This window comes from Pocillopora verrucosa, chromosome 11 (genome assembly GCF_036669915.1).
Source record: "Pocillopora verrucosa isolate sample1 chromosome 11, ASM3666991v2, whole genome shotgun sequence".
Lineage (NCBI taxonomy): Eukaryota > Metazoa > Cnidaria > Anthozoa > Scleractinia > Pocilloporidae > Pocillopora > Pocillopora verrucosa.
The window spans coordinates 9,907,062-9,924,710 of record NC_089322.1 but is presented as its reverse complement, the minus strand read 5'-3'; the positions used below and the strand labels follow the sequence as shown (position 1 = coordinate 9,924,710).

The 17,649-nt window shown below is 37.8% G+C and overlaps 1 protein-coding gene and 1 long non-coding RNA gene across 9 annotated transcripts in view; one reads left to right on the top strand and one right to left on the bottom strand.

Annotated features, from left to right (window-relative positions):
• The window catches only part of LOC131795358 (uncharacterized), a 37,556-nt gene that overhangs the window by 17,984 nt on the left and 1,923 nt on the right, over positions 1-17,649 (top strand). The window contains exons 1-10 of one of the 8 annotated variants that reach the window (XM_066174430.1): positions 10,921-11,226; positions 12,103-12,221; positions 12,456-12,527; positions 13,093-13,191; positions 13,805-13,922; positions 15,233-15,326; positions 15,734-15,982; positions 16,299-16,377; positions 16,934-17,213; positions 17,471-17,649. The exon at positions 17,471-17,649 is cut by the window's right edge and continues 1,923 nt beyond it. In XM_066174430.1, coding sequence (XP_066030527.1) covers positions 15,260-15,326; positions 15,734-15,982; positions 16,299-16,377; positions 16,934-17,213; positions 17,471-17,649 — 854 coding nt within the window. In that variant the 5' untranslated portion in view covers positions 10,921-11,226; positions 12,103-12,221; positions 12,456-12,527; ... (1 more) ...; positions 13,805-13,922; positions 15,233-15,259. Of the gene's footprint in view, positions 1-10,920; positions 11,227-12,102; positions 12,222-12,455; positions 13,202-13,804; positions 13,923-15,232; positions 15,327-15,733; positions 15,983-16,298; positions 16,378-16,933; positions 17,214-17,470 lie in introns of those variants that run through there. The other 7 variants (XM_066174429.1, XM_066174431.1, XM_066174427.1 and 4 more) reach the window with 7 other exon arrangements.
• LOC131786805 (uncharacterized) lies at positions 17-10,683 on the bottom strand. The gene is made up of 5 exons (XR_010719140.1): positions 10,669-10,683; positions 8,125-8,209; positions 4,233-4,382; positions 2,484-2,886; positions 17-1,349 (listed from the first exon to the last, which is right to left on the bottom strand). It is a non-coding gene; the product is annotated as an uncharacterized lncRNA (long non-coding RNA).

Genomic DNA, 17,649 nt, shown 5'->3' with positions numbered 1-17,649 from the left:
ATGACATGAAAAGTAGTTCGTGTATTAGAGGGTCGCTGGATTTTTTTTATTATGAAAATTACAAACAGGAACTCAAAAGACCAAGAGCTTCCCCTCCCAAATTATCCATTCAGGGTGAGGTTTAGAGTAACTCTCTAATCTATAAAAGTTGTTTCCAAAGGGCTGTATGAAAAAAAATCCATCCGTGAGGGCGGGAGTGGGATGGATATTTTTTTGGAATTAAGAAATCTATGCTACAAATGCTTTATTACAATGCTTAATTAAGAAAGTTCTTCATTTCACTGTCAATTTTTTTAGCGTCCAATAAATATTCCGTTTAATGTTTTTAATTGCTCTTATTCATGATGACGTCAGGGCTTGTTTATGAGGGGGACAGAATCGTCTAGAACGATAGAAATTCGTTTAAAACTCGCTCTGGTAAGAAAAGTTTGAACTCAAATGGCCTGGTACTAAAATATGAGATGCACTAATGTTTAATAAGCAATATTTATTGCACTTGATGGCTGTCACCGCTTTTCTTTGTTCTATAAAACGAATTTTATATCAATTTTTTTGTGTTGTTGCTGTTTTGTCCCCCTCCCGCGACCATGATTCTTTGCGTTTAAACAATAGATTGTTTTGATGTGACGTCATTATGAAGAAGGGCAATTCAGACCTCGTTTTGTTTTGTTCGCTATGGCGGTAGAAAATTTTAACTACTTTTGTAGTTCTTGACACATGTCATTGTTTGTATAATCTCGTCTCGTTATATGCGCGTAAGTAATATATAATAGTCTTATTACTATATATATTAATGCATATATTTTAAGGTAGTTTGGGACTTATAGAAAAGTTTTGAAACTTTGCATAAACAAAGATCGATTACTCAATAAGTACTCAATTATTTCTGAGTTAGGCATATATGCATCATATAACTTTGATTTCAATTTAATAGCGTTGACGTCGACCTTATAAGGCGCTAGTAAATACGTAAAATGAATAATTTCAGTCTTGAAAAAGTCACTGTCGTTACATTTCTTCGCAGCGGTTTGAACGGTTACCTGAATGGCATGAATTTTGTTGCATTTATCAACGATGACAAAGTCAAAGGCGCTGGTATTAGGACAATGGACTATCATTGCACTATATCTATCTCTAATTATCTGTTCTATCGATTTTCTCGCATCTGTTTTGCTTTGATGTCCACACAAATTTAAGTAGGAGCTAGCAGCAGTGGAACCACATGCCTCTTCCTTGAAGGAATACTCATTTTTCACACATTCCTTGAGATTGCTAAATATCAGCTTCTCCCAATATTTGCCGACTAAGTTGCCAGGTCTCCCTGCAGATAGGCCTTTTATGGTATCCACCTGATGAAGAGATGGAGCCTCATTATACTTTATGCTTTGGGGCGTGACACGCTGAATGAATGGTAAATGAAGCCATAATTATTTCTTTCATTTACCAAACGCAGGGATGTATCAAGCCTAGTCCACCGCGGTCAAACGTCCTACGCGGTTTTCGTTTTATTCAGTGAGATTTTATTTAATGTAAGCAAGGATGAGTAAAAAAATTAGTTCACGTTATCTTTTAATTTTTCTCAAAATGATGAGCTTTTTTCCGTGGAAAACTGACCAAAACTCTTTGCGCCTGATCCAAATTATGATGACAAATGGCGTCGACGATTCTGCGGTTCACAGTATTTAGAACTTTTTTGGTAAACTTTCAAAACGTTTGGTAAATTTTGGTAAATATGTTGGCAATATATTAAACTTTAATAAACAGTGAAAACGACTACCTTAACCTTTAAGTACTTTGCTTAACCTTGGCAAATTTCTCTCGTTTGACCGCGGTTAACCAGCTTATAAACCTGCAGATTTGTTTCCCGTGGGGCGGGGTGGGGTTGGGGGGGAGTTCGGCTCTCATACTGAACTGACACTTGGGGGGCTCCGCTGTGGCCCTAAAAATGACCCCTAAAAGGCACTGTAGGTTGACTGAAAAGCTGATCGAGAATGATATTTTTGTACTCTGCTTTACATGACAAATCAGTTGACTGACTTATTGGCATCTGGTTATCGGTTACCCATTTCAGATGTGTCATGAAGAATTCGACATGTTTTGGTTGTCTGCTCATTCTAGCGCTTAATTTGTTGTTAATAGACGAGGTACTAGTCGAGCACATTTACTATAATGTTTTGCATGGAAAAAATGTTGTTTGTTTACCAAACGGGGAATCGGTAACCTGTAACTGAAAGTCTGAAATCGGTAACTGGTAACTGAAAGTCTGAAATCGGTAACCGATAACCAGATTCCAATTAGTAATCAATTGACACCCTAAATGGTACCAAGTTAATTATAAAATTGTTTTTTTCAACAGCCCCCCTAAATAGTACCATATCTGGAATTTTACACACAAAATGGTACGGCCGAGCCCCCCTGTCAGTTCAGTATCGGCCCCCCACCCCAGGATTTGATCGCCAGAGTAAAAAAAAATCAATACTTACTACATCCAACAAATAATTAGAATTTTCCAACGTAAACTGCACAACAGCTTCTTCAACCAGAAGGCTAACGACAGACACTTCTTTCAAATCGAATCCTGGTGGTTTCAAACAAGACCAGGAAAAGGTTGATGGTGACCACCTCATTTCAAACATACCACTAGCCTTGCAAGTACTTATCATCGCTAGTGACCTGATGCGCACACGTTTGCACCTATCAGGAATCTACAGTGCTTCGTCTTCTAGTACTTGTAGAATATTAGTAATTGCCTTGACCATGAAAAGTTCAACGTTACTGTTGCCTCTTAGAAGGTACTTAGCGTACTGAATGACTGTTCGAGGAATATAGCCAATGTGTGCCAGCACGTCGGTGGCCCGGGGACAATTCCTGCTCAGTTTGGATATCCTGTAATATGACAAATATGAACGTTACAAATCATAAATGTAGTTGGTGATCAGAAGGCTTAACATCAATCTACTGCTACTACTCGTTACCCGAAAAATTCGCGAAGCGACGCGACATTCGAGAGTGTAACACGATAGCTTTTATTTCATTATGTAAATTTTCCGTTGTCTACTCACCGCTTTTTCAAACTTAGAAGTCCTTTGTTTCATACAACAATGAAATACAAAGGAAACTTATAGCACTGAATAACAAAGGCACATGAATCGCGCATTTTTTTCGACGGAGCGTGCAAAAAAATCGTATATACGCGTCTGACTATCCTGCGTCGGAGCGTATGAAATTCGCCTGCGCAGCTAACGTATACGCGAGCGGTACTGTACATAGAGTAGTGAGGCCTCTTTCCTCACCGTCGATTGAACCCTCCGATTGGATTGTCGTTGCAGTTATAGTACCGACTAGAACTAACCCCCACTTCACATGCAAACATCAGTGCAAACATGAGCAGACCCAGAATCGCGAATAAGACACCCTATTTATGGATCCAGAGGCTCAAAAACCCGACCCTATTAGGCGGCACATACCTATATAGCTTATATATGGGCTTGAAGTTTGGTTGGGTTCACTTCAGAAAGTATGTTCTGCTCAGGTCTGCTTTTGGTGCAGTTTTAGTGGGGGATAGTTCTTGTCGGTACTGTACATGGGAAAATTATTGCGCCACATGTATTTATCAAACATATCCAAACCTACAGATCGTTAGAAAAAATATTACCTGTTCACATGTTCTAGCTGAAAATTTACTTAGCCGAAAATTCTTTGGAATAAAATGTGATTTTTCCGAAAAATGCCAGCTGAAAATTGCTGTCCAAAATTTTCTAAGTGACCTTTTTTTAGTAAAAATGACCGAAAATTTGGCAAATTTCATGTGTTTGTAGTGTTCGAAAATTTTACGGTGCGAAATGAAGGGGTGATTGGAATAAAGCCCTAAGTGACTTCTGATCAACTGCTAGATTCTCCTTCCAGTTTGTCTTGTATATGCTCATGTAACAATTTGGCTTCAGATCAGGAGTCACTTAGGGCCTTATTCAAAATAATGTTTGGAATAAGGCCCTAGGTGACTCCTGATTTATAGCCAAATTCTCCCTTCGTTACACGAGCATATACAATATAAACTGGAAGGAGAATCTAGCAGTTGATCAGAAGTCACTCACGGCTTTATTCCACTCACCCCTTCAAATTAAACAATGCAAAGCATAGAAACCACTAACACAAATTTTAGCTGTCATACGCCATCTGAACAGCTTTACTGAAATGAATAGTTGGGTGCTCACTAAGTACAACAAACTCACCATGATTTGTTTGAATAAGGCTCTGCCCACTGATTCTTCTGGGTTGACACAATACACAATATTTAAATCATGGCAACTGAGAAGAGGTTTGTCACCACTGAATAACGAGAACAGACCATGTCTGGAAGTTGCTGCCATGACACTCCAGTTCTAGAATTAAACAATGACTGTTATAGTTGGTGGCTGTAACTGATTAAAGTATGGCCACTAAAAGTGCCTGCCACCCTTAAATACAATTACATTTTCAGAATCAAGTCTACACACATTGAACAGTTAAATGGTGGAATATTTGTTTTGAACGTCGCGTTATTGAGCTATATAGATTTGAATTTACAAAATGCTAATTAATGACGTCAACATGGGAATCATTTATTATACAACTACTTGTTTCACCTCCAAGTAATATTTTTTACCAATCAATTGACTATCCACAGTTTATTTTTTGTATTCATCAAATTAATTATCCTCAAGCTGTATACTGCACATTGTAAATTGGCATAGAAACAATGGCAAATTCCCAGGTTGACATCATCTAATTAGCATTTTGTAAATTCAAAAACAAGAAATATTTCACCATTTAACAACAAACAACAGCAACATTAACAACATTAACTAACTAATGTGCATAGAGTTGATTCTGAAAATATCTATTTAAGGGTGATAGACACTTTAATAGAGGTTTGACTGCACACAGTTCAGACTCAGTTAATTATTCAAATTAAGGGTCATTCCTCAGTATTTTGTCTGTTGCGGAGATGACATTTAGAGATATATTTTATGCCATACTAGGTGAAATCAAAATTTCATGTCTTCAATTTATCTCTTATTGTGTTTACCAGAAGAAGGTGTACACACAAGTATTTTACATTGCTCAAAATTGTACCTGACCCTTGCAGAGAAGACATCAGAGAAACCACAATATTTGATGCAACAAATTTAATTCAAAATTCCTCTGAATGTGAAATGCTTTTAAAATCTCTATATTTATGTTCTTTTAGACCAACATATCTATAATGCATACAGGGTCATGCGGTGTAGAAGCATTTGGTATTTTCTTGTGACAATTGCCATTATGCAAGTGCACACATGTTGTGGAGATGGCAAAAAATTCCACCCACTGCTAACAATGGAAATATTTTATAAAGTTCAAGTCTTACAACAAAACACACTTTATATGATATTCTGGGGCATGGAGATTCCAGGATGCACATTTCCTGTCACACTGAACCTCCATTGGTTATTCTCAGAGTAAACTAGTCCCAATCCCCCAAATTTTGGCCAAGCAATCGATTTTACTTGAACTAGATCATGGAAACCACAACCACACAAAGCCATATAATTGTCATTTTTTGTTTACAGTTGTACTTTAAAAGAAAACTTTTCTGCCATAACATCTAAAACTGATTTTATTAAAGAATAATATCTACCAAGAATTAGCAACTGAAACTTTGTATTCAAGATGTTGAAATTTTCTGGTGTATAATGAATATGTAATAGCATCTCAGCTATTGTATTATGTTGAGCTCATGTTGAGATCACTTTTCTCTTTCTATTCTTGCATTGAAAAAAATATTCAGATGTTTGGGGCAGTAATGCTCTGGTAAGTGTTGTCTCTGCAATGGAAATAATGTCCAAAATTTCATATTGTGTAGTTCCATAAATTATCCATACCATTCCCATGGAAGGGATTTATCCTAAGACTCCCCCTCTCCATGCCCCTGAAAATGCCAATTACATGTACACTTCATACATTTCCTAAAAGTTTTGACCTTTGAGACCCCCCCCCCTCCACCCCCAGGAATTTCCCATCCCTTCTGTGGGGGGAGTATGGGCATTTTCTGGAACCACACATTTTCTGATGGACTCAAAACTTTTCCCTATACCACAACATAGCTTCTGTCATAAGTCAGAAGTTCTAAGAATTCTTTCAATTTTTTTATTCAGAAATAACAGAAACTTTGGAGTGTCAAACGGTTGCAGAGATGACATCAAAGAAACCACAATATTTGATGCAACAAATAATTATAATTCAAAATTCCTCTGAAAGTGAAATACTTTTAAAATCTCTATATTTATGTTCTTTTAGACCAACATATCTATAATGCATACAGGGTCATGCAGTGTAGAAGCATTTGGTATTTTCTTGTGACAATTGCCATTATGCAAGTGCACACATGTTGTGGAGACAGCAAAAAATTCCACCCAATGCTAACAATGGAAACATTTTACAAAGTTCAAGTCTTACATCAAAACACACTTTGTATGATATTCTGGGGCATGGAGATTCCAGGACAGGGCATGAAATTGCGCCCAATACAGGCACCACTGTGACTAAATTTTTCACTTTGGCGACCAAATCCTGAAAATTAGTTGCCAAATTGGCGACTAGAATGCTTCATCATAACCTTACTTAGAGATAAAGTGAATTAAGTTGGACAATCTGGTGTCCAATTTGTAGCGCGTTAAAGATCTTTTTCCTATCTTAATTTTGGAGGGTCTATCTAGAATGCTGACAGCATTAAAAAAAGGTTTTATTTGTCTTTAGAAATGGCGACTAACTTTTTTTGAATTGGCTACCACTTTGAAAAATTTAGGAGCCAAGTGGCTATCAGGAAAAAAAAAATTAATTTCACGCCCTGCAGGAAGCTCATTTCCTGCCACACTGAACCTCCATTGGTTATTCTCAGGGTAAACTAGTCCCAATCCCCCAAATTTTGGCCAAGCAATTAATTTTACTTGAACAAGATTATAGAAACTACAAAAAAATGTCCTGAGTTAAACAAAGTCATAATTGTCATTTTTTGTTTATAGTTGTACTGTAATAAGTTGGACCTTTAATTCAAACTAACTGATAGGTATTCAGTTATACTATTCATATTGCAATTTTAGTTAGGTTAGTGGCCCATCCCAAAATGAAGTAACCCTCAGTTTCCTCTAGTTTAAAATGAAAAACTTAAATAATAGAAAACTATTAGAGGTATTAAGTGTTTTTATTTATTTAAGTAAATAATGTAAACTGCCATAAAGTAACTTCAAGAATTTATTTGCACTTGTTGTAAAAATCATTGTAGAAAAAGCTGGGGTTTTTTTTTAAGACATTCTTGCATGCAGTGACTGTGGTTACAGGTATTTCTGGATAAGCCTATCAACAAATTCTTCCTCAAAGCAGAAACATGTACTTTGAAACCATCCCGCACAGAACTCTGGGTATTTCTAAAGTCACATGGCAGTCAAAATCAAAATGGTGTCTAGATATTGTGAATGTGGATTGCTTGTGAAATCACTGTTAAAACAGTTCAGAATTTCAACTTTAGAACTAAAAATTAACTAAAATGGATAATCTTAGAGTCAAGGTAAAGAAATGAAGAGAAGGGTAGTCCAATTGAACTACATATTGAGTTTTATTTTTAACTTTGTACTTCGAATAATTTACATTGCAACGTTATGAAATTCTGTAGCATAGTCGCACACTGGGCATTCAACCCTTGACTTTTGGTGGCCCTGGTCAGTTTTAACTTGCCACTGGCAACCATGCAACTGCCAATTTTTAGCCCTGGTTTCCCATAGGAGAGATTGTCAAATGAACGACAGTAAATTAAATATATGTTTTAAGGGCATACATAGCTGGGGCAGACATGTATCTTTAATATTATATGGAATTCAAATGGAAATGATTTGCTGTGTTTTCAAAAAAAATGACAAAGAAAAGCATGAACTTGCAACTGAACACTTGATTGGCACCACCATCTCTTTGCAGGAAAAAGGTATACAAAAGGGCTATCCAATGGCTGAATTATGTAAATATGGTTCTTATTAATGTTTACATTGCTAGGTGACAAATAACCTATATTTGAACAGCCTGAAATAACAGTAGAATATATGTTGTACTCACAAAATATGCTGTTCTCCAATCCTCCTCCCCAATTATTGCGTTAACTGCCATGTGCCATTGTGAAAGGAGAGTGTCCCCTTGGAACCTGATAGATAGATAGATAGGTAGGTAGATAGATGGACACAAGAGAATCTGTCACAACTGCCGCTTGGGAATTGCACCTTGCAAAATAATTATTACTAATAATAACAAAGTAAATGTGTATCTAAAAAATTGCATTGTTGTGACACATTAATACTTTATTTGGTGACCGTTTGCTGCGAATGCTGTGAGATACCTTCAAGGTTAGGCACCATTGGTTTGTGGATCAAAATTGAAAATTTTTCATTGGTAGATTATTTAACTCGGGCTAATAAAGACCAGTTACTACTAGGCTTTTGTTTCTTTCTTTGTTGTCTTTTTAACGTATGCAAATTAGGGCCTGCTTGATAAACAATAGAATCTGTGTATAATACACTGTGATTTTGATGGTTATTTTTATAGAAAAAAGTGTGTATTATACACAGGTAAATATAGTCCAGTTGAACCCTGCTATCTTGAACTCAAACCCATTTCCCTTGGATTTGCCCTGCTTTTCTCAGTCATTTACTATCGGCTATCTCGAACTCAGCTATCTCAAACTCCCTATCTCAAACAAAGAGCAGCATCCCTTGTTCCTGTTTTACAGACAAATTTACCCCACTATCTCAACTCCCAGCTGTATGAGCAAATTGTTGCTTCCCTCGAGAGTTCAAGACTAGCTGGGTTCTGCACTGTACAGTTGCTAGTTTTTGTGTAACACAGGAACAAATATTTCCCACTATTTTATACAGTAGAATTGTTTTAGCTAACTATAATGTCTTTTGCACATATTTTTTCGATTATAAGGTAATTTTTATCTTCCTGAAATTTGCACTGTGATCAAGAAACTCCTCTGTTTGTCTGTTTTCTACTGCCAATGTAGACAACAGATACTGATAACAACAGCCATTTCACGCAATGCTACATCATTTGTGTGTCTATACCATTCAACATTACACTGAGCCATTTCATGTAATGCCACACCATTTGTGTGTACGCTGTACCATTCGACATTACGCTGTGCCATCTCACGCAACGCTACACTGTTTATATGTACACTGTACCATTCAAAATTACACTGAGCCATTTCACACAACACTACACTGTTTGTGCATACGCTGTGCTACTTGACACTTGCAGCGGCACACGAACTCAATTAATGAAATTAAAGGAAATATGTGCTAAGTGCTTTCAACAATGCACCAGACAGCAGATAGGACCAGATAGTACTTTTTTTGAAGTAAATTGTGACATGCGAGATTTTTTTTCTTGGCTGCAGAGAGATGAAATTCTAAAATAGCCAGCAAATTTACTTGATCAAATCTAGTAGCACTGACATAAAATAATAGAACAAGAATCATGAAACAATACCTAATCAGAATTTGAAAGCCCTAAAGCTGACTACTTCTTTCTAACTACAGAGCATGAAATTAATTTTTTTTTCCGATAGCCACTTGGCTCCTAAATTCTTCAAAGTGGTAGCCAAGTGGAAAAAAGTTGGTCGCCATTTTTAAAGACAAACAAAACCTTTTTTTTAAGCTGTTGGCGTTCTCGATAGACCCTCCAAAATTAAATTTGGGAAAAGATCTTTAACGTGCTACAAAGTGGACACTAGGATGGACGATATACAACTTTAAAGCTCACCTAAATCCAAGATGGCCTCTAGTTATCGATCGAGATGTTTGTGTTGCGTTTTGGAAACAAACTTAACGAGGAAGTTTGCTGCGGTTTTAACTTTGCAAATCTTTTTAATTCACTATATCTCTTGGTAAGGTTATGATGAAACATTCTGGTCGCCAATTTGGCAACTAATTTCCAGGATTTGGTCGCCAAAGTGAAAAATTTAGTCGCATTGGCGCCTGTATTAGGCGCAATTTCACGCCCTGCCTAATCTAGTACTTATTAGGACATTCTTGCATCAACAATTTCCAGCAAAACACCACAGTCTGCAACTAGGGGAAAAGGATAGAAATTAGGGGGGATGGGGACAATAATGGATATAATCTGGGTTTGATGGAGGAAGTGAGGACAAAATTTATTTGTCCAGTTCAGTCAACCTTGTATTAAGCAGTCACCCACGGGAATATGGCGTCTACTACAGAGCAAGTGCTCAATACGGTGCCACCTAAGACAGGTTTGACTGTAGTTCGTGAATTTACTGATTGAGACAAACAAACAAACAAAAGAAAATAGTTCTGACATGAGAGACGTGGAGGGGGGCAGGGGACGGGGATTTGATCATAACGAAGGGCAGAATAGGTTCCTGGGCCCAGTTGTCCCAGAAACAATTTTCCTTGTGACAAAACTTATTTCAAAGAAGGAAATTACTTTGACGGATATGGCAGGTGTAAGGGGATTTATTTCGATGACCATAGCTTATTATCAACATTCTCAAGTATGACATCGTTAGACGTGTATTTTGACGCGCACGCTACTCAGCTGGAGTTGAGCTTCCGATCTGATTTTTGGCGCGCGTTCACTTACCTTCATGTTTGGGACAAAGCCTTTCTTGATAAGAAACGAGTTTTCTTTAAGCGCTCAATATAAGAGCACTCCTCTTTGAATGTACGGTGTTCTTCCGCCATGTTAGTCTTTTCATTCACGTTTCACAAAGGTTTCAGTGAACTCGGCGAAGGGAGAAAAGCCATGTAGCAATAAATCAGCGCATGACTCTCGTTTGAATATGCGCGCAGTACAATTTCTTATCCAGTCCTTCTCTGGCGGGTAATCCATAATGGCGGACGAAGTGAGAGTATTTTTATTAATTCTCTAGGGATAAACCAAAACGGTTGTTTGTTATTTAAAAAAAACCTTTAGATTCAGTTTCTAGTTCATTGCTCCATAGTGTCAGAGAAGAATTCGAAAGGGAAGAAGCGAAAATGGGAACCACTAGAATTGGACGATCCTTCGTTCTTTGCGGGCGAAATGGATGGATTTATGTCCCTTGAAGTCATGGAAGATTATCATCCAGAAGAGCTAGCAGGAATTGGTGCAGGTGGACCAGCTCAGAAGAAGAAAATAAAAGAATGGCCGCTGTAGGAGGTGAATTGCTTAAAGTGCTTTAAAACATACCGCATAGTTAAATTTAGAAGATACAAATGTAAGATTCACTTCAAGCACGTGGTGAAATTACCCTTGTATTTTACGAGAAATTGGGAAAAATTATCATTTTAAATTATTTTGTTTATTTATTTTTGATTATAACTTATCTTTAATTATTAAATGTTGAGGGTTGTCCAATACATCCAAATTGGGTTGAGTCGTTCACAAATCGACCCACCAGAAGTTAATTAGTGGTTAACTCATCTTGTGATACTGGAAATCTGAATAAACCGTGCCTCTTAGGGTGGAAATGTCTTACTACAAGTCGATTTTCAAGACGCTTAATAATAATCCTCAACCTGACTCAAATGGAATGACTTGTCTCCTGAGTCAGATTGGGTGTATTGGACATGAGAATCAAAACTAAGATAACTGCCAGTCATACCTTAAATGAAAAAACAAACAAACAAACAACAACAAAACAACAACACTCACCACAAGAACTACATGGAAATACAGGAATTGATCAAAATCATTTTGAGAGCAGTTTGTCCTAAATTTTTTGAAGACAGCAGACTGCATTGTCCCAAGGGCTCATGCATTTTTTCAGTCTTTACCCATACATGCACAATTATGTATATCTAGGAACAGAAGCTTCTTTTTGGTTTTCTCTAGAAGTCTGGCTCACGGGGGAAAAAAAAAAAAGCTACATAGTATTTTCTTTTGATTTAAATCTTCAGGATAATCTGGAACAAACAGTTACCACACCATCCACACAACTTGAAAAAGCACAAAGAATGACCAACTCACTCAGTTTTCGCCCAGCCTGTCTAAATTCTTTAATCTTTGCCTTTGTTGCCTTTGTAACATATTTAGTGTCGCTGATGGACAAAGTTGGGCTGCAGAAGAACAGTTGTAAAATTATCGATGTCACCAACAAGAGAGGAACCATAGAAACCCTGACAGAAGCAAAGATCTCATGTGCAATTGAAGAGGTTTGTAATGGTTGAGCTAACAAAGAAGCGAAACTCTTCAAGATCCAGGATACGATTTTTATTACTTTTTATTGTTGGTTTGAGCCAAATGCATCTACATGTACACCACATTGTCTGGGAAACATGATCCACGGAACCACAGAGGTGTACCAAGTGATATCAAAGGAGAACTACAAAACATACTGTTGTTGTAAAAATCACCTCATTCAGATTTATTTTGAATTTTCTTTCTAGGACCTTTATCTCCACTATTTCCTTTCCTGGTACCCAGGTCGTACTTTTGTTTTCTCCAACACCATGGACTGTGTGAGGAGACTGGGCTCTTTGTTTAGGCTCTTGGACTTTAACCCGTGGGTTCTGCCCGCCTGCATGCAACAAAGGCAAAGATTAAAGAATTTAGACAGGCCGGGTGAAAACTGAGTGAGATGGAAAAAAACAAAAATACAAAAAACAATGAAACAAACGAAACAAACAAAAACCAGAACAAAAAACAAACAAACAAACAAACAAAAAACTCAACAAAACAAAGCAACAATTAGGAACCTAATTTTGTAGACAACGTGCTTTTTTCCTGTTGCGTCTTTCACGTTCTTTACTCCGCAACTTGCTTTGCGCAAAACACTAGGCGACATGCTTGCTATGTGGCCTTGGATCAGAATCATCCTGATCTTATTATTATTTTTTTTTTCATCAAAACAGTGAGTATAGTTTACGAATTGACCGACCAATGGAATTTCCTTTATTTATAGACTATAACTGGATCGCCTTGACTGATTGAACCTGCCCCTCTCCTCCCTCAGAGAATATTTAAAGCTAGATAGGACTTACACCAGCAAATGAAATGTTGGCTGATTTTTTTCTTGCCTGTTAGATTTAAGCAAAGTGCGAGTGGCTTACTTCTGGCTACAAATGTGGCCACGAGAGGTTTGGACATACCAGCTGTCACTATTAAGTTCCGAAGGACCTTGATGTAAGTACGTGTAAGTATGTGTGTACGGTTAGTTAGCTTATGCAGTTGGTCAGCCTGTGCGGCAGGCGGGAACGGAAGCTATTGCTTTTTGGCGGTAGTGCTTTCGTTCTCCGCGAAACTCTACCTTGACAAAAGGCTTCGGAAGTCACACTGCTTCAACCAACCATGCGTTGACCAAGGTGTGGGCTACAAGTCTCAACTGTAAGAGAAGCTCAACCAGAATGTTGATAGCAAAGTTCGAACGCCATTGACGCCTGAATTCTTTTTTTACCTCTAAATTTATTTTATTGCATTTATTTTCTTATTTCTAAATCTTCACTTTCTAAATCTTTGTTTTGTTTCCAATTTGAGTTTATGTGTGACGTTCACCTATCGAAATCAAAACATAATTCATTTAAGTTAATGAGTTTTGATTTAGGAAAAAAATTGACTCTGTTCTCCAAATGCAGTTTATATGAAAGGATCAGTTTGTTATTGTTTATCGTCCTCAGTTGTATCTCATTTAATAATGAACTGTTGTGTAATGATGTAACCACAATGTAAGTATTAACTTTAGCGCAACCATCTCATGTGATCCTGCGTTCCTAAATTCTTTCTCTGTGTTTGTTAACAGCTTTACATTCACTGCAGTGGACGGACAGCTAGAGCAAGCAGGGAAGGTCTGAGTGTCATTCTTGTTGGCCCAGAAGAAATGGGATCATACAAGAAAATTATGAAGACGCTTAATGGAGGTGATGTGTCTTTATTATTTCCAACGTATCTCTTTAACAGTCAAACTCTAAAAGGTTATTTGCAAATCCCCCTCAGTTTAAGGTGCCATTCGTCTAAATTTCCTTTTTAGTCAGATAAATCTTTACGCCTTAACGTAAGTATGCATATTCTCCATGCATACTGTTCTCTATATATTTTTTAAGGTGTTGACATGGAGATTTCGTGTAACAATCAAGAGCTTCTTTAGTTGGTGATCATTTCCCCTATTCTCGTGACTTGAAAGGGAACCTGCAGTTCTAAAGCAAATACTGCTAAAAAGGCTCTAAATGTATCAACTCAAGATATTTGGTACTTAAAATCATACCTCTAACCTTGTTAATTTTTTCGGCCTTCAAAACTGGCCTTCACGGCAACTTCGAACTACCCGCGTTCTCCATCTTTTAGGTGCGCAAGGCATTTTGGGTTGATGACGTGTAATGGTTGCTCCGTTCTTTCGTAGTTGGGGTTATCCTGGGGTTTTCCCTAGCAAAATGGCTAATTGCGAAGCGTTCGAGTGCTCTAGTCAGGCTAAAAACCAAGCAGGATCCCAAGCTTCGCTTTTTTAGCTTGCCAAAATACAACAGTTATTGACGTTCATGGATTTATGCCATTGGAAGGACATTTCTTCCAGAAGATTCGCGTGTGCGTTCGGAGCATTTCGAGGACCATTGCCTCCATAGATCATATCTAATGCGAGTACGGATAGCTTTGTTAACAGCAGAATGATTGGATACCCATTTGATAACAAGGTTAGAGGTTAATTTTAAGTACCCAATATCTTGTGTTTGATACATTTATAATCTTTAAGAAATATTTACTTGGGGGTGACAGTCGTTAGGAGAAGTTGGTCACTCTTATGGATCAAATGGTTAAGAAAATTTGTCATTGCACGAAGATGATACCCCTCTAGCTGATAAATATTTCTTTTAGCCGCAACCAATATTTTAGGAGGAAAAGGTACATCTAGGAGTTTACTCAGCCCGATTACAATTTAACCCTTTACACCCTTAAAAATCAGTTTGCATTTTCTCCACACCATTTTCCATGAATTTTTTTGGAACCAACAAGGAGAATTTGTTTAACAATCAAGAGTTTGGTGGTCGTTCCCTTTATTCTCGTGACCTTTTATGTTTGATTCAGGAGTGATGCTGTGAGAAGAAACTAGATGCCAGTCATGAATAGGCGTTTAAGGGTTAACTTACAGTCTCTCGTGTCCTTCGTTTGTTTTTTTCATTTTTTTGTTCAGATTTGTTTTTCTTGATTTTATTATTTTTCAAATTTCGTGTTGCAGGAAACGAGCTAGACTCCTTTCCAGTTGATGTGTCATTTATGTCCTCTATTAGGAAAAGAATTTCTCTCGCCAAGCAAATTGACAAAGAACACAAGTAGGTGAAGATGAAAAAAACGAAAACAAAAACAGAGAAATATGGCATTTATCTTTTGGGTAGCCCTTGGGTTTTTTTGGTTGTTGTTTTTTTTCTTTGTTTTTTCGCGTAAGAAAAAGGCCCAATTTGACAGTCGAGCTTGACAGCTCAGCATTTAGTGCATAAAGAATTGTTCACGTAGTTACGGATCTTCTCTCCTTCATTCTCAATTCCTTCCAACCCCCCCCCCCCCTCCCCTCCCTTTCTCTTTGTCTAAACTCCCCCTTTAATGAAAGCCATCGAACCATATTCACAGATTTAGGCGCAAAAAGTCAAGTAATGACTGTATGCTTACCTCTGCCAAAGCCATGGACATCGAAGTTGACGAAGATTTGTATGTTTTTTGATGAAATGATTCGTTCATTTAGATGCAAATTCTCGATCATTACGCTCCTGTGTGCGATCACATGGTCTGGGACTAACTAGACTGGCAGCTTCAACATCAGTCTTAGGCGGAACTGGTGTTCTGGAACTTTACTGTCTCGAAGGTTTGATGTCACATTTTATAAACTGTCCTGTTCAGTTTATTTTCCTTAAAAGAGCTTTTTACAGACTGGAAAATCTCGGAGATCAGGGAGAAAGGAAAGAGCGACAAGTAAAGCTGAAGCAATTGAAAGGTAATCAACCTTTAGTTAAGGCAGACAATGGTTGTACTGACAGTCCCACCAAAAATAATGGATCTTGCAGGCTGATAATATCTTAGTGCAATCAAAACGGGTGGGGTGAGGATTATTGTTTCCCATGGTTCTTACGTTTGAGTTCTATGTGAAAGAAAAGTATGAAAAGTTAGTAAACAGTCTTGATTTCCAGCCTTGTGTGGGTTAGCGTTAGCTTAGGCTGAGTCAAGTGCTTCTTTCATTTATTAATACAATTTTTATAGAATCTACATCTGCAGTTTTATTCTAAATGTTCGTTTTATTTCGGTATTCACAGCCGAAACGAATTTGGAAGATAATGGAAAAGTGGCCGTTGAAGATGTAAGAAGAAAGAAAGGAAACAAGAAAAGCAAAACGTAACGTAACGTAACTTGCATTCCTCAGATGGCCCCCTTAAAACTTGCCCTTTTACTTATAATCATTGACGTCTCATGGGTTGCACATGCTGCTAAGGGCACACGAGCGTTTATAACCAATGTATTCCTCTTGATGTAGGCCTTCAAAATGACAGAGAAAAATGTCACGCCTGCGAGCTGGTAAACGCTATCTGTCCACCGACTTTAAGCTGCACATCTCAAGTGAGACGCCCTGTGCAGATCATTGCAGTGTTTACGCGCTGAGTAGCCATGAAGCTGAGTACCGTGAAACCTGTTCACATCAGCACAGCATCGGCTGTGACCAGTGCAGTGACTTGAGGGATGCCATAATGGATATTCAGGTCTCATAATCACATCTTGAGATAAGGTGTCAAATCAATATGAGTAACAATTCACAAAGCACAGCTCGGAGATACTTTTCTTTATGAGTATATCCCACATGTTGAAATCAAAAATTGAATTTTAGCAGCACATAGTAGGATGCCGTCATATACAATGAATTTTGTTGTTACTTACATTCTCTTTCTCTCCATAGCAACAAGGAGAAAGAGGAGGAACTCGAGCATGACCTCCAATCGGCCATACCAAAACTTGAAGAATGGAAGTCGCACATTGTGCGACCTGTTCACCAAGATGCTGCAAAGACCGCTGCAGTCGATGCCCTTTCACAAAGCAGCGTGTTATTAATTATGGATTGGGCTATGAAGCTCTTACCAATAGGCTACAGAGAGACACAGCGCAATTGGTTTGGCAAAAAAGGAAAGTCCTGGCACATTACTGTTGCCATTAACAAAGCAGACAGCGAGGAAATTGAGGTTTGTTTAATGTTGAAACAGTACTGGAGTCATTCTTTTTTCCAAGTTAGCATATAACACTTTAATAAAATCTGAAGGAAAATTCAGTGCAAATTTTTTTTGCACACTGACTGCACCAACGCGAAAATATGAAAAGGCGAGTTTATTCGAGTTTGGACAACTAACTGCCCCGAAGCCAAAACCAAAAAATGTGTCAGAGATTCCGGGTTGAATTTTTGGTTTTTTTTTTTATTTAACCACTCTAATATTCTCTTCAGACACGAACCTACATCCATATATTTGACGAGTGCACTCAGAACTGGTTTGCGGTGGCGTCTATAATCGAACACACGTTGACAACACTGAAGGCTTTGAAGCCAAATCTCAGCCAAGTGCACTTGAGATCAGACAACGCCGGTTGTTACCACTGCGGTTATCTTCTGCTTTCGCTCCCCAG